The following is a 24,016-nucleotide window of genomic DNA, read 5'->3' on the forward strand; positions in this document are numbered from 1 at the left end:
CCCGTTTGTAGCTATATCTTTCGCTTTGGAAATTAAGGGGGGCATCGGGTGCAACTGCTGGCAATTACTGGCAGCAACGTTAGGAGAGTGGCATATAGCGATTCAATGCGAGCGAGCGAAGCGAGCGAGCTTGAAAATTTTGACATGTTACAGTCCAAAAACTCCCGTTTGTAACTATACCTTTCGCTTTGGAAATCAAGGGGGGGGCATCGGGCGCAACTGCTGGCAATTACTGGCAGCAACTTTAGGAGAATGGCATAAAGATTCAATGCGAGCGAGCGAAGCGAGCGAGCTTGAAAATTTTGACATTTTACAGTCCCCAAACTCCCGTTTGTAGCTATATTTATCTTTCGCTTTGGAAATTAAGGGGTAGGGGCATCGGGCGCAACTACTGGCAATTACTGTCAGCAACATTAGGAGAATGGCATAACGATTCGATGCGAGCGAGCGAAGCGAGCGAGCTTGAAAATTTTAACGTTCTAGAATCCAACAACTGCATCGTAGCTATGTTTTTCGCTTTAGAAATTAAGGGGGAGGCGCACCGGGCTCAAATGCTGGATGCGAGCGAGCGAAGCGAGCGAGCTTGAAAATTTTGACATTTTACAGTCCAAAAGCTGCCGTTTTTTTTTGTTTTTTTGGGGGGGGCAAAAATGCGTTTTGCCCCCCCACTTTTTGGATTGGGGGGGCGGCTGCCCCCCCACTTCCGGCGCCTATGCACCTAATCACAGATACAGATATCAAACTTGGATCTGGCCACACCCTCCATCCAACGTCAGGGGACTGCAACAGCAAGAACGTAGTATACAGCCTTACATGCAAGCAATGTCCCCTGGCTGTCTACATCGGAGAAACAACAAACTTCAGACGACGATTCAACAACCACAAAAGCACCATAATCAGAAGTCAAACACAACATCCAGTCGCACAACATTTCAACAAAACAAATCACACACTAACAGATCTGCAATGTTGCATTTTATACAAGGACATATAAGCCTTTGAAGAAAGACACATGAAAGAACTAAAAACAATCATCCGCACAAGGAGCTTCCAGGGACAGGGCATGAACGTAGATCTATCATGGCTCACGAACTACACTTTTTACAAGTAGGTGCGCCGCTTACTGTTGTATGTTCTCCCGTTTACCCCGCTGCAATAGGTCTTATCATTTTATTGCTTGAGTAATATAATGCTGACGCTCTCTTTTTAACCATTTCTTGGAACCAGTCTTGTTTTCACTCTGAGACGTTTTGTGACGTATCTGTTTAATCAAAAGAGGAGAAAAAAAAGGATTTTTCACATATTTCATAGTCATGCTATAGTCTCAGATTATTTAAAGACTATCTATTCACCAGAATTGGAAGTTAATGTATGTGTATGCTGAAGTTTGAAAGGAATAGTAAACTGCTTGTACATATTTAAAATAACCATCACAGAGTGACGATTCAGTTTGATTTAAAAAAAAAAAATTGAATGTTTATATAAATCATGATAATTTCAGATTATGTAAAGATTATTTATACACTAGAATTAAAGTTGATTTATGTGTATGTTGAATTTTGAAAGAAATAACGCACTGCTTTTACATCACCACCGCAGCTGCGTCTTCAGAGGAATTACTTCTGTATCAGTCGTGCCAAGTTTTTTTATGTATGCTTTATACTCATTGTCATTTCATTATGACGTAACATTGCACTGTTGCCAGGATGCGCGCTGGGTGTTAGGATGCGTAGCATTGATGCGTTAAAGCGCGCATCCTTGGTAACACGGTTGCAATATATTGTTATGGCTTAATTTTGTTATTGTTCTCTCAGTATATACACTTGAGAAAGGGCGGCGAGACGCTCGAAAATTTGTGTGAAGAAATAAACCGTTGGTGAATACAGCATGAACTTTGTTGCAGTTTTGTTACTTATATACATATATATATATATATATATATATACATCTGTAATATAATTACTTGCATTACATATCAGTCTCCATACATAACAATTGCCAAAAATAAACAAAAAAAGAATGACTGTTTGGTGCTGGATATTACATAACATTAATACCATTAAATAAGGTTGTTTCATCTCTTTGTGAATGACCTGTCCATTGCTTCGAAAGCCAGTAGCTTAGCATCGAAGTTCATTGTCGGTGCAGTGATGATGACAGTAGGTTTGTTGTTATTCTTTGTTACAAATGTATTTTTTTTTTTAACAGTGATGATGGAGAACTGAAGTTGATTTTGGACTGTCCTTACCAACAACAAAAAAAAGCAATATAAGATGAGTCAGCTGTATCACAAAAGATTGTGAACCACATTAAATTTGAGGCTGACAAGTAATATACTTTAAAGTTATGTCTAAGAGATACAACTTTTCTCTCTTTGTACAACTTTAGCTAAGGTTTTTTTTTTTTTTGGGGGGGGGTGGGGTGAGTAGAAAATAGAATTTGTTTATGCTGGCTATCCTTTTATTTCAAAATGTGTGTTTGCTTTTGGTTCAGTGGCTTGACCACACTAATACTGTTTATTTTGCTGCCTATCAAATGATGTTGCATCTCATATAGATTGGCATTGTCTGATTAAAACAAAATCAGTTGAGAAAGACTGTAGTTCATAGTTTATCCATCAGTTAACTTTCCTGAAGACAAAGAATGACATCATCAGCACAGAACCTGATAGCAGTTCCCCTAACCACGACTGTGCTTTGCTTGCCAGTGTTGGTGCAAATGTCTGGAAACTGAACAGTCAGTGAATAGAGATTACCTAATCACCGTAATCCCTATTGACGTGCCACCATGCCCCTTAAAGGGTGTGTACAGTTCTGATCAAGGTGAGGATTTAGCTTTTAACGTTTTGCGAGATATTCAGAGACCACTCTATGAGATGTCAAAGAGCATGCAATTCTAAGGGGTATCAAAAGTTTATTTGATGAAAATTGGTTTTGAAATGGCTGAGATATCCAAAAACAAGGTGAAACACAGGGATCCTAATAAAAGGCGTGGCCTGTCGCCTTTTATTATTATCACTTTTTTGGATATCTCAGCAATTTGAAAAGCAGTTTTCATCAAATAAACATTGAATCCTTCTTAAAATTACATGCTCCTTCATATTTCATAAGAGGTTTCTCATTATCTCACTTAGGAATGTTCAAAACAGGAATCCCCACCTCAACCAGTTCTGTACAGTCCCTTTAAGCACACTGCTACACCTGAATGGGCTTGGTAACTTTATAACTAGTTTGGATGGCTTACCGAAGACTGATGAAATAGCTGGGCAAAATCCCCCTGGGCATATAAAGGGTTAAGTTGCAAGATTTGATTATTCCATGGTAAAAGGCACATCCTAACCTTCATCTTATACATACATATAAACTTTGATTGTTCAAAGTTGTAGTAGTACCGTACCATGATAATATCGAGGCTACTACTTTAACACTGAATAATCAGTGCTTATGTACATTGATGAAGGCCAATTTGTCAATCACTTGCAACAGAGTCACATCTGTCATGAACAATAATCTGTCGTAAACAATAAACAATGTTATGTTTCACCATTTTATCGTCTGAAAATTAGTCAATCCAACTCAATGAAGTACAAAGGGGCTAAATTGTGGAATATGTTAAGCATGAAACTGAAAACTGCTAACACATTGAATCTTTTTATGACTCAATATAAGCAGCTTTTTCTTAATCTGTACTGATTGTTTATTATATATGAATGAATGATGAAAATTGTGCAATTCCCATACAAACCTTTGACAAATACCCTGCATGTTTGTTTTGTTTTGTATTGTATTGTATTGTAATACATTGTATTAGTTCAGTCATTGTTTTGTTGCCTGTTTCCTGTTTCCATCATAATATTATTGTTGATTTTGTAACAGTCTCTAATCTAAGTTCTATTTTGATATATATATATATATGTTTCATTCAAAACTGTGATTTTAAACTATATTGTAAAGGAAATCTCCATTTCCAAGCCCTGGGCTTTTGCGTGATTTCCTCCTTTGACTCACACATTTATGTGAATATTTTATATGTGATTTTATGAAATGAATAAATTGAATTGAAATTGAATTGAATGTTCATATTATATCCAGGAGCATTCTCTGAAGATGCCTTGGAGGACTGTATGGAGCCACAGGAAGCCCTACAGGTGGGACTACAGAAACTGCAGACATGTGTTACAGCAAGAGGAGAAGGAGAATGTAAGTCAGACAAATCTATTTCATGTGGTATCTCAGCCTTTTACTTACTGTAAACCCAGACATGTTTGTATGCAGAACAAAAGAGTCATGAGGTGTGGAGATGGGTGAGAAGTAAAGAAGGTACTGGAAAGTGTATAATAGGCATAAGGAAAGGGAAAGGAATTGGGATGTATGGGAGGCTAAGTGTGAGAAAAAATGATGAGGGGCATGATTGGAAAATAAACTCTATGGAAAGCTAAAAGAAAAGTTGGATTAAATACAAATGTATTTTTGGATCAATTTCTCAGCCATACACTGTTTTCTGGTTCTCCTTTGTCTCCAAGGTGAGCTCATGGCACAGATGACTCTCCTTGCCGACAGGATTGCAGTTTCCATGGGTCTTGATGCCCCGCCCCCACAACCAGCTACCAATGCCTGTGGTACGATTCCAGTCGATCTCACCAACTGCAAGCACAGTCCAGCTCTACAACAGGTTAGATTAAGCCTGCAACACCCTCTTGCATCCATGAACTCCCCAGAAGTTAGAGACATAGAGTCATATCGCGATGCTTAATGCACCCAGTCAATTTTGCAGTATCTATGTCTAGCTTCTGAACAGGGGGGTGTTTCATAAAGCTGTACTTAAAGTTACAAACGACTTAAGAACGACTGGTGATCAGTTCTGATGTGCTATACTTATAATATCAGAATGTCATTTATTCAGCACAAGAACTGATCACCAGTCATTCTTCAGTCGTTCGTAACTTTAAGAACAGCTTTATGAAACATCTGATTCCAGTGACTGGGGTAATGTCATGTGATAATGCAAAAGAGAAAGAATGTAACAAGTGTGACCAATATTCTTGCGTTCATCTTGAAGTGCCATGAAGAATAGAAAGAGTAATATAAAATGCACAAATGTTTTCGTGCTATGGTTATGCTTGATGAATATCACAATCTATTGATTATAGAACTTAGAGTTCTACTTATCAACTAATAGTTATAGAAAGACAGGTATTCTACCTGGACCTGGCTGTTAGCCTCAGGAGACAGAATTTACTGACAAGACAGACTACATGACTGTCTGCAGTTTGTAGATTGCGTATGTACAGTAAGCAAATTTCAAAATACTGTATAAGCCGTTATTCACAGTTGGGCCGCGAATTTAACAACACACGAAAATGTCATCATACGCTAAGGTAGTAGTGCGCTTATGTAGGCCTCTGTGTCAATTCGCGAAAATAACATCTCGTGAAAATGTTCGTGACCTCCTCATTCACGAAAATATCTCTACGCGAAAATAACAGCATATACAGTAGTACTTTCAAACAGTACATGTATTCCAACAAAGTTCAGATATGCAGCTGTGCCTCCCCCTTTATTTCTCTACCTAATCCCTTTCTTTGTCTTGTCGTAGGTTGCTGAAGTTATCCTGGATACTTTCAGCAACATCTGCTCGAAGCTGGCTGTCCTAAAACAGAATCCTGCGGAGGCTAGAGAGAAGCTGGTAGACATGGGCTGGGCTAGACAAACTGTTCGCATGCTGAGCAGGTTTACTGATCTGTGCTCTGCCATCTATCACAGTGTGTGGACCATGGCATGTCAGCAGGTGCGGTAATCAATGACTTGGGGTGGGGTTGGTTCTCTTTGTGTGTTTTGCATCATTTGTCCTTCATTCTGTGCTCTGTCTCTCCATATCTCTTTGTCTGTTCGTTTTTGTTTGTTTGTCTTTCTGCGTGTGTATGTGTCTCCCTCTGGTGTGCTCTCTCTTGGTCTCTCTGATAGGGACATGAATCACAAAAATTTTCCATTTTATGGACAATAAATAAATGAATGAAATGAAATGATAGATAGATAGATAGATAGATAGATAGATAGACAGACAGCTGGCTAGATAGATAGAAAGATTGATAGATAGAGAGATGGAAAGATAGATAGATAGAGAAATGGAAAGATAGATAGATAGACCGATAGATATATAGATAGATAGATAGATATATGTATATAGATAGATAGATAGATAGATAGATAGACAGATAGACAGATATATAGATAGATAGATGGAAAGATAGATATATAGATAGATAGATGGAAAGATAGATAGAAAGATAGATAGAAAGATAGACAGGTAGATAGAAAGATATATATAGATAGATAGATAGAAATATAGATAGACAAATATATAGAAAGATAGATAGGTAGATAAATAAATAAATAGAAAGAAAGATAGATAGATAGAGAGAGAGAGAGATAGATAGATAGATACTGTAGATAGATATAAAGTAGCTGGATAAATAGAGATAATTACATATATTTGTATTGTTTTGTGTGTACACACCATGGTGTTGTTGTAGCATATTTTCTTATTGATCAATATTTTATGCCATCATATCAGCAGTCATGTTTGTCATATTCATCTTTCATGTCAGGTAGTAGCAAGAGCATCTATGAAGAGTGAACTCTGTATACCTTTATTTGTCATACCTAATATTGCAGTACACGTTTCTCTTGGGCCAACTTGCAAGAACAAAGAAATCAAACTGCAGGGAAATTGCCTGTAGTCAGACAGACTACTGTAGACAAAACTTCACATCAGTTATTTACATCAGCTTGTAACTTTTATCAGTTTTGCTCACTCTTATGCCATTTCCTCCAAACCCTGGTATACATGTTCACAAAATTTTATGAAATAACCAGCTTTGGTACAGACTGGAGAAATGTGTATGCTAAATTATCATAACTTTTGTATTCAATTATTAAGCTTCTTCTAAATTACCAAGACTTCTTTTACTACCATGTGGTATGTTGCATTCTCTCATCTCTCCAAAAAAAAAAAAACACCTCAGGATTCCTCCACCAGTGGGGATTCACTCACCGGTCTAGCCTGCTTCTTGGTCTGTTCACAGCTTGAGAAATCCTTGCTCCCTCCTGTTCTTCCTTCCACTGGACATGGGGTAAAGTATCTTATGCTAACTCAAATCTAACACACACACACACACACACACACACACACACACTCAGACTTCCAACTCTTCCACTTTCAGTGGGAGATCTCTCGCTCTGAGGCCATTTTCTTAACCCATTGAGGATGAGTCCCAAGTATACTCGGGCAAGGGTCTATGGGAAATACGTGTTGTAGCAAAATTAGTCCATCCTCAATGGGCTAAAATCTCCTGCTCTCCTGCTTGAGATTGAATTTGTCCCGCTGTGGCTGTGTGTCTCCTGTTTGAGGTGTATTTTCTTCCTCATGATATTTAGCTTTATCCTGCCAAACTTTACTTTGTCATACATCAAAGAATTAAGCTAAGACAGCACCACATAGATTCTAAAACCCTGAAGCATCCGAGGCACTTACAGTACACAGCCCAGGACTGTCCACAAGGGAGGTTGCACTGCGCGCCCTCCATGCGCTGCATGCACATACTAATTTGTATACAGCTAAGTCTCCAGTATGCTTGGGGGTCCAATTGGGAAAATCTCCAGTTTGAGAGATGCTTGTGGTTGGAGTCTCTGCTAACAGCCCAAGAATAAATTCCTTCCAACATTTTCTAACTTCTTGAGTGCCATGTGAAGAGCTGTCTATGTAACACATCAATGCAACGCATGAATAAAAGAAACTACTAATAGCGACAGATTTCACAAAACACATTCACTTAGAGAATCCCTTGGGAAGCACAATGAAGTATTCAGTGTTAAAGCTAATACATGTTTTGTGAAATCAGAAATTGACTTTATTCATCAAGCAAGGTTGCAACATTCTTTATAGTATCAGCATGAATGCTATAGAGAAGGTGTAATGTGTTAATGTCGTGAAATGTGGTACACTTTATGTTGTTTCAAATTATGTCATGGAAATGGTTTATGTTCCTGCCATGTTACTGTAAAACGAGGCATGTTTGCGTGCATTTTAATTTCGCGAATTTCGCAAGCACCAAGATTGCGAAATTAAAATGCACACAAAAGTCCTTGTCTACACTATATGCATTGAATGCCAGTGGCAGTTCGCGAAAATTTCATGCCCGAATATATCATGTTTTACAGTATATCGAAAGTCATTTGTGAAATCTAATCCAGATGTGAACAAATTTTCTCATTCAGGGAGCATGCAGTCTGTTAGAAGAAGTGTCAAGACAATTGTCAATCAGTACTTCATCACAGATGCAGTTTACTGCAAGGTAAGATTTGGCTATACACTTCACATCATTGAGGGAACAATAACAACAGCACTAGGAAAAGGTATCCCTGATTATGGTTGCAATGTGATGTTTTCGAATCTATTACATTGATTACAATATATCAGGCCATAGCAGTATCCATTGCATGAGAGTAAATTGCATGTGCAGCTTGTTAGCTGCGTGTGTAGCTTGTAAGCTTCGTGCAGTTGAATGCTATACTGCAGGGCGCATTTTGATCATCACATATACTAGTCATTGTCAATCTACCCACTACTGAAAAGAAACAGTGCTTCAGGAATAGAAGTTGGGAACGGCGACTTTTATGATATCACACTTTCGATCTCAAAATACTGAAGAAAAAAAAAAGAAACTCAGTATCCTGGCAAATTCTGTGAGTCTGACAAGTTTCTCAGTACAGCCTTTCAGTATATTGCAAGCAAATTCCAGATGGTGGAAGATGAATTTTGAGACCATTTAGAAAAGTATTTTTATGCCTCCGCCACGAAGTGGTGCCGGAGGCATTATGTTTTCGGGTTGTCCGTCCGTCCGTCCGTCCGTCCGTCCGTCCTTCCGTCTGTCCGTCCGTCCTTCCGTCCGTCCTTCTGTCTGTAATGAATTTTTTGTGGACAAGGTAACTATCAAAAGCTTTTGAGATATCCTAATGAAACTTGGCATGTATGTGTATTAGGGGGTGAAGTTGTGCCTATCAACTTTTGGGTGCACATGCTCAAGGTCAAAGGTCAAAAGGTCAAGGTCAAATACATAAAATCTCACTATTTCCCTCATATCTATGCAATGCCTGAAGATATTTTCTTGAAACTTAGTGTATACATGTATTACCCAATTAAGATTCTCTGGTGAAAGTTTGGGTCATGAGGTCAAAGGTCAAAGGTCAAAAGGTCAAGTAAAAATATCAAAACTTCACCTTTTTTCTCTGTATCTTGGAAATTGTTCAAGGTCTCTTCATGGAACATAGTATATATATACATGTACTGACTGGCAGTGATTATCTAGAGAATTTAGGGTTCATGGGGTCAAAGGTCAAGGGCAACACTTTAAAATTTTACTAAATATTTCCCTCATGTTTGTGCAATGCCAGCAGGATTTTTTTTTTTACACTAGGTGTATGCATGTTTAACCTAATAGAGATTCTCTGGAAAGTTTTTTTTTCTTTTGTTTTTGCCTCAAAGGTCAAAAGGTCAAAGATCAAGTGAAAGTGCTGAACTAAGTTTTTCCTCCATATCTCGGAAGTGGCTCAAGTTATCTTGAAACGTACTACATATTTATGCATCTTCTGCCTGACAGTGATTATCTTATGAGTTTTAGGGTCAAAGGCCAGATGAAAATGGTAACAATTTACTATTCAATACAGAAATTGCACTTTTTCTCCATACCTTGAAAATTACTCAATGCATAAATGTATGAATGGGTCAAAGTCAAGTTAAAGTCCGTAAATCCCAAATACATGCTCTCCTATTCATCCAATTAAACCTAGGTGATGGAAGGTGAGCATTCAACACATTTGTGACAAACCTGTCATTTTAACATTTGCCAATTTTGTGAAAATGTAATCACACATTGTCCACATGTACTATTTAGACCTATTAGGAGAATCATGCATTGTGGCGGAGGCATACCAGTCGCCATAGCGACATTTCTAGTTTAGGTTTAAAGTTGGTATTCATGTCTGTTTTTTTTTTTGCTCCAGGTTTACATCAGTCATCCTGCATCTCTTTCTGATCACAAGAAAGTGCAATAACCCTGAGCAGATGGCCAGTAGCTCTCTAGAGGGCGACATACCTCAAACACTTCTAGACAAGGTACGTATCCCACGTTGCTTCTGATTACTGTCAAACGAGAAATGTTCTGGTGCATGAAATTTCTGGAATTTTGCAAGAGCCAAGATTCGCGAAATTAAAGTGCACGTGAAAGTTCTTGTCTGCATTATACGTATTGGATGTTAGAGGCAACTCGCGAAAATTTCATGCCAAGAAAATATCGTGTTTTACAGTATATGATGCTTGATTCTTTTGTGAGGTTTCACCCTTGATGGACAGTGTTTGTTGCTAGTCTGTGATCTCCATTACTAATGAGCCCTTGCATGATGTACATAAATTAGCACTCCATTCTCACCTTCAAAATTCCTAAAATTTCATGCACATACTATTTCCATCCTGCATGTGCCTTACTTGCTAGATATTTCATTGTAAAGTCTCACTTAGCGACTGCAGACATTAACAATGTTGTGGTTTGTTTTCTTCTTTTTTGTGGAGCCCACCGGAGGTGAGGGGAGACTAAGGGATCACCTGCGGCGTCTGTCCGTCCGTCATCCGTCCGTCCATCGTCTGTCCGTAACGCTACAAAAACTTCAATAACTCTTTACTCTGGGCTTCAATTGCTATTAAACCTTTGAGGGAAGAGGGGTCATACAAAGTTTCACATTTTACCATGTATGAAGGACACCGCGAGGTCAAAGCTCACAGGCAGGGGTCAATGAACTTTAGGGCCCAATGTTAAGTTTTTATGGCGCATTTCTATTATGGGTCATAACTTTTGATCCATAACTCCATTTGTGACCAAACATTGTGAGACCAGTAACTTTTTCAGGAATTTACCAGTAAAAAATTGAAAAATTTGGTACCTATCCGACAGACAGGTCAGACCAGTAGAAGAAAGCGGTTAGTGTGCAGCCATACTCCACCTAAATTAAAAAATATGCGACTCTGACAAATGTCAAAAGCATGTCAAATTTCAAGTTTCTAAAACTTTCTTGTCAGCTGTCTGATTTTATATGAAACAATCCTTATTCTTTATGTCTGAAATTCTCTTTTTATCACAGCCAAATTGAATTTGGGAGTTGATTGCCACTTTGATTCACTTTTATTATGAGTTTGATTTTGTTATAGTCTGTTCACAGAAAGTATGTCTCTGCAATGTCTTTATTTCCTGTAGTTCTGCTTTATTATGCCTCGGGTCAATCCTGTGTTGAGGGAGAGCAGTGACTATGCAGTCGACATATGTCTTCAAGAAGGTATGTGTGCTTCTCTGAGAAAAAGATGTTTATATCACTGTCAAATTGTCACTTGAAATGCTAGGTATTGAGTGGTTTTCATCCATCACAAGCTTATAAATTGACTACTTTTGAAACTAGATAACCTGCATGTTTCTACACGTAGTCCAAAAAATAGTCAAACCCAGTGTAAGTAAAGAAGAACTTGCAAGCACCGTGTATGTTTTATCTGATATCATGTGTAATCTTATTCCGTAAAGGTGAAAACTTTTGAAAGTTTGAAGGTCACTTACATTTGATTTTGTGGATGAGAATAGTCTTGTGCATATTTCAATACCTCCCCAAAATATTCACATGTTAAGATCCTAGCCATAGTTATGAAGACCATTCACTTTGTGAAAATTTCCATACCATGAAATATTCCACATTAGCAGTATAATAATCTTGTATGATCCAATATATTAATATATCAAACTGTACATCTGGGGCATGTCTCATAAAGAATGATAGTGAGATTGATCTTACACTCAATTCCCTGCACTCAATGAATCAAGCGCAAGATCAGTCATAACTCTTAGGAAACAGGCCCCTTGTCTTATGTATCTTCTCAGTAGAAAATGTATCAAGAATTTTTTGCTGCTTATTCAACCACCCCCCCCCCCCCTTCACTCATGCTGTTGCTATTTCACTCTTTTTCTATTCTTTACCATGGTGTTGTTCTTTATCTTGTTTGATGTTGCCTCCCTATTCATCCTTATCCTTCACAGGTTGCCCCCTTAGATCCTTGGGATCATCACTGGCGCACTTCTGCCTTTTGTCTGTTCATGGCCCTTGCTTTAATCCCCCCTCCATACTTGTTTGGCTCCTGGCCTGCCTTTGACTTTTAACCCACCCCCTTTTGTTCTCATTGTTCTGTATCCCCCTAACCCTGCCCAGACTGTTCTTCTTGTGTGTAGTCCTTACATGTGATTGCATCCATACATGTTTGTCATTTTGCCTCTGAAGAAGATTCTGCTAGGATCAAAAGCTCAGGCCCCCTTGACTCCAAGTATACATTTTGTTACAACTTGTACTGATACATCACAGACTTACAGATTACAGACCCTTCAATCATTTTGAATAAAACTTTTGTCCAAAAATAGAAAGTTGACTGATGTCCTTTCAATGTTTTGTTCCTGTTTGTGTGTTTCTCATACTCAGAGGAAGATGCCTTGATTTCTTGTGGGAAGAGAATTCTGTCAACCCGATTACTTCCTAGTCAACTTTCTAAAACTCCGGTTAGTATATCTGAGGGGTTGAAGGTAGTACTTGTGCTCATATTTCAACATGTCACTTGTTAAGCATCGACTTTTATTTCATTTGGGCATTAATTTCACACCATCATGCCAGTAACTGAGTGTTTGAAATGTTGAGCCTTAACTGATTTATTATACATTGTTGTCGCTGTTTCTATGGAGTGATCATGGAATGAGTGGCCATTCATTCCCTAGCCTGAAGAAACCTGTGAGAAAAAAGGCAGTTTCTTGTTTATTAAAGATGTAGTAAGTTGTTCCCTTTGGTAAGATTTATCAGTTTGTCATGCAAGCTGCATAAGGAGTACTTACAGCTACAGGAATCTATACCCATAGTAATACATACCTACAGTTTCTGCACTTTAGAAATGTGTGTAATGTTTGTTCTTGTAATCATCACAAGACCAAGTGATCGATCCTACTTTTCAAGCATTTGTTATAGTTCTATGTTCACACGGTCTTGTACTTCTTACTGCTTACACCTTCTAGCTCTCATTGAGAAAGTGGATAGCCTATGAACTGTGTGTGCTCCCTCATGAAGATTACCTTAATGACTCTGAGAGGTGAGTGTACATTTTGTGTTTATTCCTCATACGATGCAATAATCTATCAATTTTCATATTCCTGTCGTGACTATGATGATGAATTAAATATCATGGTAAGCATAATTATCAGCATAGACAGAGTGAGTTTTCTTTTGTTTTTATGCTTCATCCTGCTTTTATTTCTTTCTACTGTGTAATTTTTGTATTATTAGAAATATTGATCACCATTTTTATAACTGAAATGAGGAGAAATGCATGCTATCTTAAAGAAAAAAGTGTTGATGCACCATCCATACAAGGCAAACTCAAGACAGTAGGACACTAAAATCGTATCTGACTAATTATGAAACATGTTCCAGTCAATATATTTGTGAGTGATGAGAAAAAACAGCATTTATGTTTATCTTGGTTATATGAAACTCAGATCTGAGGAAACAACATGGAGAACAAAGGTAATTTGAAGAAAGGAACTTAAATTTCAAATTGTTTGCTGATGTGCTTTGTAAAAACTTGTTTCACTTTAACTCCAGGCATGACTTTCACCAGTGGGCTCTCCTCTGTCACTTCCTACCCCACCCAAAGACCCAGGGGGGCTGTCAAGGGTCCCACAGACTGGTGTGTGAGAACCTGGTGCATGGCTTGCTGGACCACCAGACCAGGGCCATGGGCGTGGCAACACACAATGAAGTTAACCCCCAGGATGGCACCGCAGCAGGGTCAAGTGAGGCTGACCTCTTGGGGCCACACCCTGCCCCGTGCCCTCCCTGGTATCCCCATGGCAACCAACACACCTGCTGGAGGGAACTGCTTCAGATGCTCCAGGTACAGACTGGCTTTATACAACATCTGAAAAGATTCTAGCTATCTGATTGGTTGATTGCTCATCATGTGACATGCAGTTTTGTGCGAGCAAAAATGAATAGTGTACAGCTGACATCCCCAATGTTCATCGACTCCTGTGTTAAACTTGTGAGCAATACTCAGTTTTTTCACCATTGCATGCCTTTGACGTCAGAGTAAATGCCATGCGCACTAGATCAGTTACAAGCACACATTCAGTCACTCATTTTACTGAACACAACTTTGACCGATTGCTTTTGTGTACAATTGACTGTACTGTGCCACTCATTCGTCTTTCACGGAAAAACGTTGCCATTTCTGTGCTAAACTCAAGAATCTGTGTGGACCATATCTGACCATATCTGGTGTTGTATAAAACAAATAGTGTATGGTCTTTACTTGTGTAATGGAACAGGATTTCGCACTCGGCGAAAGATGATGTGCACTATTCAACTCGGCTTCGCCTCATTGAATAGAGCACCTCTATCTTTCACCTTGTGCGAAATTGTGTTCCATCACGCTCGTGACTATTCACTGTTTGTATATTAGCTGACCGGTGGATGCAGTGTGTGAATTCATGAAAGATGCGCTTGACTCAGTCATTGTAACAATCCATTTGAGTGACAGTTAACACATATTTCTTCCCTGCATGCCCTGAATTGTGAGATTTGTTCAAATTTTACATAGCCATGATAATACTCAAGGAGCATTTGGTTCTTGTGTTTTCAAATGACTGTTAAATAGAATACTTAACCATCTGCACTGTAAGTAATTCATTCACCTTTACATACCTTTTTTTCTGACAGGAGCTCATTCCATTGATTTGCCTGGATAATGCCACCACCCATGTGTCAGGTGGTCAGGAGGACAAGTCACATGACATTTGGCTGCTTGGAGTTCTCAATAAGAGACTGGACAGTGCTACCTCCAAAGGGACCAGTGACTCTGCATCCAGTGGTGTTTGCTTCCATCTAGAGGCCATTGAAGTCCAGTCATTTACAAGGTGAGGACACGATTGACATGATTAAAGTGACACATTATTAAGTTGAAGAGATAAAGTGAATCTAGATTTATGTTCATGCTTGTTTTGCCAAACAATGTATTGTGTTCAAAATTTGGTTATTCACAGTTATTGCCAGTGATGATTCTGATCCCTTATAATGCCAGGTACTGCATATCTATAAGCCAGTTCATAGTTCCACTTTGCGCATGAGCAGAAACAAGGTCATTCGGACCAACAGGCATAATGGTTTTTAAATTCACTGGGATAAGCATCTGTAATGTACTGATTATTCATGAGATACTTATAAATGTTGTTTGCCAGCACATCCACCTGACAGCAAAAGTAGTATTTGGCAATATCAATAGAAAGAGATTGTCAATACATTCAATGCAAAATAATGAAATGGATGCTTTCCCAAGTGTAAATTGACGGATCGTTCTGCTCATCTGGTCTATGCAACTCTATTCTTTGTTTGAACAGGATTGTGAATCCCATAAATTGTTATGTAAAGCTTATGCGTTATGTCGCTCTAAAACGAGTTAAGTGCCCCTAACCGACTGAGAAAAGAGAAAGGTCATTCGTACCAATGCGCCCGTGACCTAACTCCGAACTAGCGTATTAAAATTAATGATTCTTTAGTCAAATTGTTTTTATTGCAACGGATTGACAAAAATGCTTGGTAGTCTAGTGGATATGATGTCTGTCTAGCCATCATGATCCCGATGTTGTGGCTTCAAATCCCACCAGAGTATCTATGCCCATGATTTTTATCTTGGCTATTATACTTAAAATACTAGATTATCTGTGTGTATTTATGTCAATGAAGCGTAATTTGTCAATCAGTTGCAACACTTTGTCCTTGTTTTCATTCATTTCGTTTCATTTCCACATCTGATAAAAACATATATTTTATATGTGCTCTTTTTCTCCATGATGGGTGGTTTTGAAAAGGTTGATGTGCTGCCTGCCACCCTATTTGATCTTCTCATCTCATCCTGGCAAAGTGCCAAGTGAAAGCAGCCTGCAGAAGCTGTCCACTTTCATCAGCCAACTCTTGGTAAGATCCAGAATCCACAAATTGACAGAGTTCATTCTGCCATTTGACATCACATGCCTCTTTTGTACTTAACAGCTCACCTGAGCTGAACGGCTTAACCCGTTGAAGACGAGTCCCAAGTATACTCGGGCAAGTGTCTATGGGAAATGCTTGTTGTAGCCAAATGAGCCTGTCCTCAATGGGTCAAATGAGCTACTGTAAAACACGATATATTCGCGGCATGAAAATTTTGCGAATTGGAGCCGACAGCCTTTCTCACAGCATGAAATTTTTGTGACTTGCCACTGGCATCCAGTGCATATTGTGTAGGCAAGAACTTTTGCGTGCATTTTAATTTCGCAAATGTTACCGCTTGCGAAATTCGCGAAATTAAAATGCACGTGAACATTCTTCATTTTTACAGTACCAGCTCACCTGAGCTGAACGGCTTAAGTAAGCTATCCTGACTTTTTGCCATTCTGCATCCAGTTTGCCGATAAGAATGAATGAATAAATTGATGGATGGATAGATAGATAGATTGACAGATATATAGATAGATAGATGATAGATAGATATAGAAAGGAGAGATAGATAGATAAATATGGATAGAAAGATATAGATAGATAGAAAGAAAGATAAGTATAATAGATAGATAGGTAGATTGATAGATATATATAGACAGAGGGATAGACAGACAGATAGATAGATGAATGGGAAAGATAGATAGGTATATAGATAGATAGGAAAGATAGATACGTAAATGAATATATAGATAAATAGATGAGTAGGTAGATAGAGAGACAGATAAATAGGATTGATACATGGATAGACAGCCGGATAGATAGATTAAAGGATAGATGCTGGATTGAAAGGAAGAAGGACAAAAAGTGTGTAAATAGAAAGAGAGCAATAGAGACATAATTAGTCAGACAATCTCTTTTGGATCAAGCAGTTGAGAGTTCACAACTGCTTATCTGTACACGGTATGATTTGATGTTTTAACTCGATGAGGATGGGCTGATTTTGCTACAACACACATTCCCCACAGACCCTTGCCCGAGTTTACTCGGGACTCATCTTCCACGGGTTAATATAATTATTGTCACCACGTAGATGTAATTTCCATTTGAGATTTGCTATGGCCTAATGTCATATGTTCATGTAGCAGATATCCCTTCATTTGTTTGTGTTTCTCCATCATGAGGTCTGGTGCATATGATGCTGGCCTCATACAGGTCTGTTTTCAAGAAACTCATGGAGTGTGCATCAGTGTTTTCACACTCCATAGTAGAATTCATGTGCAGTACAAATAGTTTCTCTTCAACTGTATAGTTACTTTCGAAACATTGTAGATATTGACCTTTCAGTATGATATGTAGTTTTTATTCTATCAATCCTCAGATTGGCTTCAATCGTATGTTGAATTTGTTTTATTTGTTTGAATTTGTGTTTATTTCAGAGATGGGGTATACCAAACGAGTGTATTGTTGGTTGCTCTTTACATGATATCTTGTCTATTTTCATTCATCAGAGAAGACACTGCCAGGAGGCATGGGGCAGCTTACCATACCTGATAACTGCACATCTTGTCAAGGTACCTACTTTAGTTTTCTTCATGAAACAGTCGCACAGTAAATTGATACTAATACTATAGTATTGATGATAGTATACTCGTACCCCAATCCCTATCCCCACCTTTTTTAATACCAATGATGATAATGATTTAATATACTTACTGCACTGTGTGATTCATGAAGTTACATTAAGAGACTCTAAAACTTTTATTTTGTCTTCCTTTTCTCAAAATTCAAATATCATACTTACAAATCATGCAGTAATGAGTCAAGGAAAATTGGGATCTCCAACAACTTTTCCTGTGAGTGGGTGATATGAAAGTGTGTGGACATTCTGATGGAATGAGGGAACAAGCTGTCTATTAAGTATATCACTTGTATATTATTCTCAGGGTGTGATGCTGGTGTCCAGACAGACCAGTGATGCGCTCCTGCGGCCTTTTCTGGTATCCTGTCCTCTCGTCATCTCCTCCATACTGGTGAGTACAATAGAGTGATGGAATGTGCTTACTTATACAGTCATATTACAGGGTGGTCATACTGGTAGGGGAAAATTGCAACATTAGGAATATCACAACTTTTCTGTGCATGGTTTCTTTGCCAGAAACAAGTGAATCATTATCAGAAAAATGTCAGACCAGAGTGTGTTTCTGTAACTTTTATGTGAACTTTGCTGTGACACTTTGCCATGATCTCATGCTCACCACAGAAAAGTTATGATATTTGTCCTTTTGACTTTCACTCAATTTTTGGATTCTATATGATGTGTGTTTCAAACAATTGTGATGGCCAACCACCTGCTTGCATCGTAAAATACATGTTTTGTTGTCATTGAATCTCTCAGGTTCATTGGAGTCGATTGTGGCCGTTCATCATGCACGGCTACGGGCAAAAACTAGCTCCAGAGGTTTTCCAGCAATTCAGGGATCTGTTTAACAGTGCTCAGGGTATCGTCAAGAAAGGCAGAAGCATGCATAAAAGAACATCAGCATCATCATCAACGTCATCATCCACTCTTTCTACCTCATCTGGTTTGTCGAAATCCATGGCTCTGGGAGTCAGAACTGATGTTCGTGTTTCCACGGCAACCCCTCCATGGCTGTGTGCTATCGCAATCCACACGGCAGTCATGCAGCAGTGCAGACCAGAAGACAGAAGTGCCACCCTGGATGCGGTCCTGCATCTGGCATCCAAGGATCGCCAAGAGCAGCAGTCGGTATGAGTAGTCCTCCAAGAAGACAAATCTTTTGAGAGTTGTTTAGCCCCTAATTTGTAGTTGATTGCTCCTACACCCCCCCCCCCCTCCTCAATCTTTGATGATATATTTGCATCTGTAGTATTTCGCTTTCATCATTTTGTCCTTTGAGCTTTTAGCATGCATTGGTACCAACTTGTCCATATGTATGATACCATCAAGCCTGTCATATGACGATTAATGAGGACACATCAAAATGCATTTAGGACTCCAGAAAGTAATGTTGTCGATCATTTACTGGAAGATAGAGAATTGAAGAGGAGTTTGTAAGAAATACAAAGGAATCATATCATCCTGTGCTAGTGCGAAAAGCAAAGCATTGAAATGAGCAATGGACAATCTCTTGAATGTCGTTGACATCTTTACCATTTGTTTCAGAGGTTAGAACACAACCAAGCTGATCATTTCTTCATCTATATGTCTTTGTGTAGCAAATGTCTTAATTCAATTTTCATTCGGCCCTGTATCAGAACTGATATTGGACATCTATTGAGTGTTCTTACAAGCTTTCTTTTTTCTGACATGAAAATCTATTCATGTCCAGTCTCTCATTCATACACTGTAACTCAGTCACCGGTAAGTGTGCTGCATACAATGTCTGTGTTATGTAAGAAAACTGGGCATGCTGGTTTCCAGAGGGTTAGGCAAAGAAGCTGTATTTGGCAACCTTTCCAAATTTTGCGAAGTATCACAAAAATTTGCACTTTGTCTCCCAATCACATGCCCAGACTTAAAAAAATATAATCCTTATATTTGGAAAACACCTTTTCATGACTGGATAGACATCACCATTGTGCAACAATCATGCACATTGAAACATATAATGTAAAAACTAACACCATTATATTTCTCTTTCATATTTTAACTTATGTAGATCAGTGTAGGACTGATTGAATGTCTAATAGCAGACAAGGCCTGGGGCATGGTGGAGGGACAGACTAAAAGATGGGATCATCCAACCACAACTCATCTCATCACCAAGAACATCCCTTACCTTCTCCAGGCTCTGTCAGGTCAGTGACCTCTCTCATCCTAAGAAAGAGTTCATCAGTTTTTCTGCATCATCTGTGCATAAAGGAGTCTTGAACCAAGGAATGATGAAGACTCTTGTAGGGATCACAATGTACCAATGTGTGTTCATCCTGCATGGAAGAAGATTTAAGGCCTAAGATCACAAAAGAACATGTGATATGTTATAAAATTACTTTAAACACAAGAGGGACAGTGTGATGTAAGGTGAGGAGGAAATAAATAGATAAATGAATAGATTGATACTGTAAAACAAGGGATGTTCGCTTACTTGTTAATTTTGTAAATTTCACAAGAGCCAAGATTCGCAAAGTTAAAATGCACGTGAAAGTTCTTGCCTACACTATATGCATTGATTTGCCAGTGGCAATTCACGAAAATTTTATGCCGCAAATATATCTTGTTTTACAGTAGGTAGATAGATAGATATATAGGTAGGTAGATAGATAGATAGATTGACGGATGGCTGGATTGAAAGGAAGAGGAAGAGACAGAGAAAGGGTGTGGAGAAAAAGAGAGGGAGAAAGACATAAGCAAACTTAATCCTCTTTTTGGATCAAGCACTTTAGCTTCTTCTTTGTGTGTAGTTATTGTGACTTAATGTTTTTGAGAAGTGTTGTTAAAGCATAGATTTGATTTCCATTCTGAAATGTGCTTTGACCTAATTTCACTTACATTGTATTATTGTTGTTTATTTCTAGATGTGAGAGTCCTTCCTAGAGGGGTGGTTTCTGAGTCTGCTTCATCGTTATACCCTGTTGTCATCCTGAGGTTGGTTCTCAACATGTTGAAATGGACTATGCAGACTTTTCTCACACACACAAACACATCTACACAGGCATTTGAGATCACAACAGATCCGTACTTGTCTATCAGTTTATGCAGGGCTCCACACTAACTTTTATTTTTGGTGGCCCAAAGGCAAACATCCGACCTTTTTTGGTGGCCTGATCCGGCCACCAAATTCTACATTCTGAAATTTTGGTGGCCCAACATGCATTTTTGGTGGCCCTTGGCCACCGGGCCACCGTTAGTGTAGAGCCCTGGTTTATGGTATAGTGAACTCCCATTACTAGTATAAATGAACATGGTTTATAAAGAAATACTCGTGATGAAGTAAAGATTCCGGTCCCCAAATTATTGTCCACATACTTTGAAATTCTTAATTTGTTTGGCTTAGATAAAATTTTGATAAAATGAAAGAAAACTGCTGGTCACAAGGACTTTGCTATAACAGGAGTAGCCTCTGTTTTTTCGGTCTTCAGTCAGTAATTATGTACAAAGTGAATATGCAGGTTTCAAGGAAAAGATCAAAATTCTCTCCTATCCTTTCTTCATGCTAAACAGTGCTACTGTTCATATAGATTCAATGTTGATGGCAAGAAATGGTCTTATCAATTTGCCAACTAATTAATTTGTTCCCCACAATTTGCATTAAGCTGAGTATAGTACTAGCACAATGCTGTTCCTTGAGAAAACTTTGAAATGTAAGTTGGCAAATAGCATTACATGCCATGAGCACACAGTGTTGAGTTATGAATTGAATCATAGCAGCACATTCTTCTTCTTCACTTTGTTGTACAACATTTACTGGTTGACCACACATTTGACATTACTATGAGCTGTAAATTCATACTTTCTGGTTTGTTTTCTAAGGTCATTCCTGGAGGTGAAAGGTCAAATGCAGTCTCTGCTATCCCAACATCCTCAGCTGATGGCCACCCTACTGCAGTCCCACAATGCAATGCGAGAGCTGTACTGCCGGGTGGGAGTGGAGCAGCCCCAGCCAACCCGAGGAATCAGAAAACATGTCAGACTCGAGGAGGTGGGACTGGAGGAATATTTTAAGGAAGGAACTGATTGATAAATTGATTAATTAATTGATTATAAATGAATGAATCAATCAATTAATTAATCGATGTCAACGGAATGTTGAATGAACAATTTTAAAGTCTGTGACTCTATCCTTTGCTGTTAAGATGACCAATTGTTTGGCACATTAATCTGAAAATCTGATAGAGTTCGAGACATTTTGAGACATTCCTTGAACACATGAATACTTGAACACATTTGGTCTACCAAGGGTTGATGCACATTGTCATTCTTGTGCATACGTCCACAGTAGAATGTTATTATTTTCACTTTTTGAATGTTTCAAGAAAAGATTGTACTTTTAAATGCTACCTCTCCATTCCCTCTTGAATACATCTTGAATTTAAACATTGTGCTGTTCAGCCTTTTATCACATCCCTGCTACAATGGAAACCCAACTTTGTTCTTGCAGGTAAATTCATATACCACTACTTGAGAACATTGGCTGAGGAGCTATCTCGGTTCTTCTATGATCGGGGTGATTATATCTGTCAGAAAAGTGTCGTATATCCATGGTTTTCCTCAGGGCATCATTCGAGTGTCGTATCCGCTAAAGAAGAAACTTATTGTGGAAAAATTTGGCGGAAAAATATCAACCAAAGAAGAAACTTATTAGTGGAAAGAAGAAGCTTATCTCCTAATGTCTGTCTTGTCATTGATGGGAGTTATTGTGACTTGATTGCATTTTGTGATCTCTTTTTGTTGATGGATAGGGCGAGGTCCTGACCACCGAACTGATGCTGTCCTGCACCCGCCTCCTCCACCACTGCATCTCGTTCTGCCCCTCCTCCGCCCTGCGGAGCATCACGAGGGAGACGCTGGCAGGGAGTCTGGAAGAACTCCGTGCGGCAGTGTGGAAACGTCTCAGGGAAAGCAGATGACCATCGCCTCATGCTGCCGACTTAGAAATGATATGGTGTCTTCCAGCAGCATCACCTGCATAGTTATGTTATCTTCCCCATCTTGTTGTCATGCCAACAAGATGTGATGCTATCCTGTGTGCTCAAACTTGATGTCTTTCCGGTAGATTATTCATAAGATGAAATATGTATTCCTTTTTGTTCTGGATCATATTTCTAAACATTGCAGTACACTTCACCAGTTTAACTGTTACAGAAGAGCAAGCTTTTATGCAAGTGTTGTCAGTCATATACAAGATGATAGAATGTCAGAGTAGACCTTAAGATCAGTGCAAGTATTTCACTGGGCATTATTGATACTTGTGAACATGTGTGGATGCAACTTAGTATATCATATGATATGGTTCTTTTACATTATGATGAAAAATTTGTTTGATATTGGTAAGACCAACTGTTGTCTGTGAAGAGTGTGAATGTTGATGTGTCTGCACAGTTGAAAATGGTGGTGAAGACTTTCTCTGCAGACAACCGATTACTTGCCTTGTATTGATGTACAGTCAAACCTGTCTATGCAGTGGCCACCCAAGGAAGATGAAAAGAGTGGCGTTGCAGACAGGTGACCGCTATAGACAGGGTAGTTAATATGACTTTTCTGTTGGGATTAATTGAGTTTGGTGGTCATACACGGTAGGTGACCACTATAGACAGGTGGTCACTATGCCAGGTTTGACTGTATATGGAATCATTCATCAACTGTTATGATGACACTTGACACCAGTTCATCTATCACTGAATACAATCTACAAATGATGCACAGGTCTGAGTGCATCAATAGGAATTGTGTGCATAAGGTAAGCATAGAATGCTTAACCCACATGACGAAACTGAGTGGGTTTAGGCTAAAGTCCATGATTACTGAATGCACACTATTCCTTCTGACACACAAAAAGACACGTTCATGTACATTATTTGTTTTATAGAATGGTGGTAAATTTGTACCAGAAATCCACTTTCATTGTTTTAATTGTATTTTCAACAATTGTCATCACTTAGCAAATGTACTTGATGCCTTTTATTTTATTGAATTTTTTTTGTTGCTTGCCATAGAAACCCTGCATCAGTAATTACTAATGCATGAAAGCACGAACACTTGCCAAGTGCGCTAAGCTGGGCTACTTGTTATTGCTATTCCCTTGTGCACAGCAAGCCATCTCTTGCTGAGTTCGTGAACTCGCTGATACAGGTATGCGCAATAGCATGTTTACTGTGCCTCAGTGATTGGGCCTGCTGCCAGTAAAACTGATGAGACTGTAGGATTCTCTCAACCCATTCTATAAAAGCAGATG

The 24,016-nt window shown here is 38.7% G+C and overlaps 1 protein-coding gene across 1 annotated transcript in view; it reads left to right on the forward strand.

Moving 5' to 3' along the window:
• LOC139735464 (Fanconi anemia group A protein homolog) overlaps positions 1–22,691 on the forward strand; it is a 46,093-nt gene extending 23,402 nt beyond the window's left edge. The window contains exons 20-34 of the mRNA XM_071646220.1: positions 4,092–4,223; positions 4,523–4,671; positions 5,596–5,792; positions 10,062–10,173; positions 13,145–13,218; positions 13,731–14,022; positions 14,847–15,043; positions 15,995–16,100; positions 17,612–17,674; positions 18,047–18,133; positions 18,499–18,870; positions 19,784–19,922; positions 20,640–20,709; positions 21,595–21,763; positions 22,524–22,691. Of these exons, the coding sequence (XP_071502321.1) occupies positions 4,092–4,223; positions 4,523–4,671; positions 5,596–5,792; positions 10,062–10,173; positions 13,145–13,218; positions 13,731–14,022; positions 14,847–15,043; positions 15,995–16,100; positions 17,612–17,674; positions 18,047–18,133; positions 18,499–18,870; positions 19,784–19,922; positions 20,640–20,709; positions 21,595–21,763; positions 22,524–22,691 (2,327 nt within the window). The remainder of the gene's footprint in view (positions 1–4,091; positions 4,224–4,522; positions 4,672–5,595; positions 5,793–10,061; positions 10,174–13,144; positions 13,219–13,730; positions 14,023–14,846; positions 15,044–15,994; positions 16,101–17,611; positions 17,675–18,046; positions 18,134–18,498; positions 18,871–19,783; positions 19,923–20,639; positions 20,710–21,594; positions 21,764–22,523) is intronic.
• The last annotated feature ends 1,325 nt before the right edge of the window (positions 22,692–24,016 follow it).

Source organism: Diadema antillarum, unplaced genomic scaffold (assembly GCF_040938485.1).
Source record: "Diadema antillarum isolate AM-2024a unplaced genomic scaffold, OU_Dant_1.0 seq00000581_RagTag, whole genome shotgun sequence".
In the NCBI taxonomy this organism is placed as follows: domain Eukaryota; kingdom Metazoa; phylum Echinodermata; class Echinoidea; order Diadematoida; family Diadematidae; genus Diadema; species Diadema antillarum.